General features: G+C 44.3%; 1 protein-coding gene across 1 annotated transcript; it reads right to left on the bottom strand.

The window, feature by feature from the left end:
* Positions 1 to 1,755: 1,755 nt before the first annotated feature.
* LOC143553906 (uncharacterized) lies at positions 1,756 to 2,352 on the bottom strand. The gene has a single exon (XM_077043794.1). The coding sequence runs from the start codon at positions 2,350 to 2,352 to the stop codon at positions 1,756 to 1,758; it is 597 nt and encodes a 198-aa protein (XP_076899909.1).
* Between the last annotated feature and the right edge of the window lie 998 nt (positions 2,353 to 3,350).

The raw sequence follows: 3,350 nt of genomic DNA, 5'->3' as shown, positions 1-3,350 counted from the left end.
GCTAAGACTGTTCTCCAGAAACAGCTGGATGAACAAGCTGAGCTGATAAAAACCCTTCAGGCTGACTCAACGGCTAAGGACAAGCGTTTATCCGACCTCAATGCCAAGAATCGAGACGAAGCCCTGGAATGTGTTGGTCACAATATGGATCTCATCCGGGCTGAGGCGAATAAGAAGTGGTTCTTGACGACGGCAATTCCTAAGGTAACGAATCTTTTGATTGATACAATTGATTCGGGCTTATATGTGTTTACCCATGTTTTTATGACTTAACAGGTTATCACTGACGTTCAGAACAGTGACGATCTTGGGAATTTCGTTGCTGTGCTCCTTCGTGCTTCAGAGCAAGCAGGCCGACAAATGGGCTTTGAAGAAGGGTATAAGTTTGGTTCTGAGGGCCGTCTCCCGGAGGAGTATGTGTTGGCCGGCAAAGACACTGCTTCGATTCTTATTGAGAAAACCAAGGATTTTGATACAATGAAGTTTTCTTTTTCTGACCATATATCCGAGCTCGCGGATAAAGAGGATGCCATAGAACAGCTAAAGGAGCTATTAGATCTTTATGAGGAGGAAGAGGAAGAAGCCATTAATACCGCGGAAGAGGAGAATATCGTCCCGTAGGTGTATATATGTTTTCCTTTGTAAATTTTCCCCTTTTGTAATCTCTTTTGACTATTAATAAGAAGTCTTGTTTTCTCCCGGTGCACTTTGTCTTATGTACTATAATATAAGTGTCTGTCCGGAACTTTGTTTTTGTCAATAAAAGATTATAACTTACTAACATAACATGGAACTAACTAGATATTCTTCATACGTTGGGCATAAGCCTTCTTTCATTAAAAGAAATTACATAACTTGCTAGTCTATGTGGGCACGCAAGCCGAAATAAAAGAGTAAATAAAACTGCTAAATATAGCATTTCTTTAACTGTGTTGCGTTCCAAGTTCGAGGGATTTCAGTCCCTTCCAACTTCTCTAACTTGTAGGCACCTTTAGATAGTACTTGTTTGATTTTATAAGGTCCCTCCAAAGTTGGGGCTAACTTGCCCGGAGGTTCCTAGCCGGAAGCCTCGTTGTTGCGGCAGACAAAGTCTCCCGCATCAAATCCACATGCCCGGACCCGCAAGTTGTAGTATTTCTGAAGTTGTGGCTTGTAATTGTGCTCGCGGATCGATGCTAATTCTCTCCTTTCTTCAAGTAAGTTGAGATTCATCCTGAGTTCGTGATCATTATTATCACTTAACAGAACCCTCGCGGATGGAATCCCAATTTCTGCTGGGATCATGGCTTCGGTGCCATAGGTTAAACTAAACGGCGTCTCCGAGTTGCTCGAGTTCTTTTGGGTGCGGAAGGCCTAGAGTACATGGTGCAATTCGTCCACCCAACCCGTCCGTGTAGTACACAACCTTGCCTTGATCCCTTCTTTGATAGTTCGGTTGGTCCTTTCGATCTGACCATTTTCTTGCAGGTGGGCTACAGATATGAAGACTTGAGTGACTTGAAGTTCTTTCAACCATTCCTGTAGTCCGCTGTCAGCAAATTGGGTCCCATTGTCACTTACCGATTCTTGCGGGAGACCAAACCGGCAGATGATGAATTCCCAAAGGTATTTTTTCACTCTTGAAGCCGTTATTGATGCAACCGGTTTGGCTTCCACCTATTTGGTGAAGTAATCAATGGCCACTATCAAGAATTTGATTCGTCCCGGGGCTTCTGGGAAAGGTCCCATAATATCGATAGCCCATTTTTGGAACGGTCAGGTAGATGTTACCGGAATCAGTTCATTTTTTGGACGCAGGGTGTTGGGGGCATGTCGTTGGCATGAATCACACTTTCTGATTTCTTGCACAGCATCTAAGTGCATGCCGGGCCAATAGTACCCTGCGTTCATGATCTTTGCAACTGTCATTCTTGGTCCCGCGTGTAACCCGCAAATACCTTCGTGAATTTCTCGAATTAGGTAGTTTGCGTCTTCCACGTCTACACAACGTAGCAGCGGACCAAGGAATGATCTCCGGTATAAGATGCCGTCAGTCATCTGGTAATTCAGAGCTTTGTGTTTAATCTTCCGAGCCTCAGCTTTTCCTGTTGGGAGTGCTCCGGAAGATAAGTAAGCTTTGATAGGCGTCATCCAAGATTCAACGCCAGTTTGAATTACCAGGACTTGGTTTTGTGGAACTAATGGATGATCTAGAACTTCTACACGAATATCTTTGGCAAAATGCTCAAAATTCGTTGAAGCTAACTTGTTAAGAGCATCCGTCGATTTGTTCTCACTCCTCTTAATGTGAACAACATTGAAAGAGGCGAATTGGCGAATCAAGGCCTTTGATTGTGACAAAAAAGAAGCCATGACATCATTCTTGGCTTCGTATGTTCCATTTATTTGTCCCGCAATTAGCATGGAATCCACCCGTACTTCCAAGTGTTTCACCCCAAGCTTTTTTGCTATCCGCAGTCCTGCCAGGAAGGCTTCATATTCTGCCTCATTGTTAGTACTTTTAAAGTCCAACTTGATGACCTATGTAAATTCATGCCCCTTGGGGTTGACTAGCCTTAAGCCTGCACCTGACCCTTCACTGCTCGAAGCTCCGTCCATGACCAGTGACCAAACTTGCCCTTGTTCCGGAGGTGCTTGGGGTTGATGTTCAATTAAACATTCTTGTTCTTTGTTCTGCGGGACTTCTGTAACGAAGTCCGCCAGCACTTGCCCGTTGATTGCCGGTCTTGGTTTATATTCTATTGAATGTTCACCCAATTCGTTAGCCTATTTTGCCAATCGCCCGGACAATTCGGGCTTACTCAACACGTTTTTGAGTTTGTAACCGGTTAACACATTGATGGGGTGGCCCTGGAAATATCTGCGGAGCCGTCTGGCGGCATAAACCAGTGCCAAAACCAACTTTTCCAATATCGAGTATCTTGTTTCCGGGTCCGATAGTGTTCTACTGACGTAATAGATTGGAGTTTGAACATCTTTCCTATCTGTCAATAGGACAGCCCCCACGGCAATGTCGGATGCCGACAAATATAGTGTTAATGGTTCACCCACGTGAGTAGGAGTTAATGTGGGTAATTCCATTAAACACTTCTTGACTTCCTGGAATGCTTGTTCGGCTTCCGGGGTCCATCTGAATTGTGCCTTTTTGATACAATTCCTGAATGTTGAAATGAACGGGTAAGATTTAGCAGCATGGTTTGCCAGAAACCTGTTTAATGCTACCAATCTCCCATTAAGTGTTTGAACTTCTTTGAGGGATGCGGGAGATGGAATGCGGGCTACTGCTTGTATCTTGTCTGGATTAGCCTTGAAACCCGTGCATGTAACGATTACTCCGAGGAACTTTCCTT

This window comes from Bidens hawaiensis, unplaced genomic scaffold (genome assembly GCF_021521415.1).
Source record: "Bidens hawaiensis isolate Kalapana, Puna unplaced genomic scaffold, B.hawaiensis_p1.1 tig00017415_1, whole genome shotgun sequence".
NCBI lineage: Eukaryota > Viridiplantae > Streptophyta > Magnoliopsida > Asterales > Asteraceae > Bidens > Bidens hawaiensis.
Note: the sequence above shows the minus strand (reverse complement) of the source record. Positions and strands in the feature narration are given on the sequence as shown.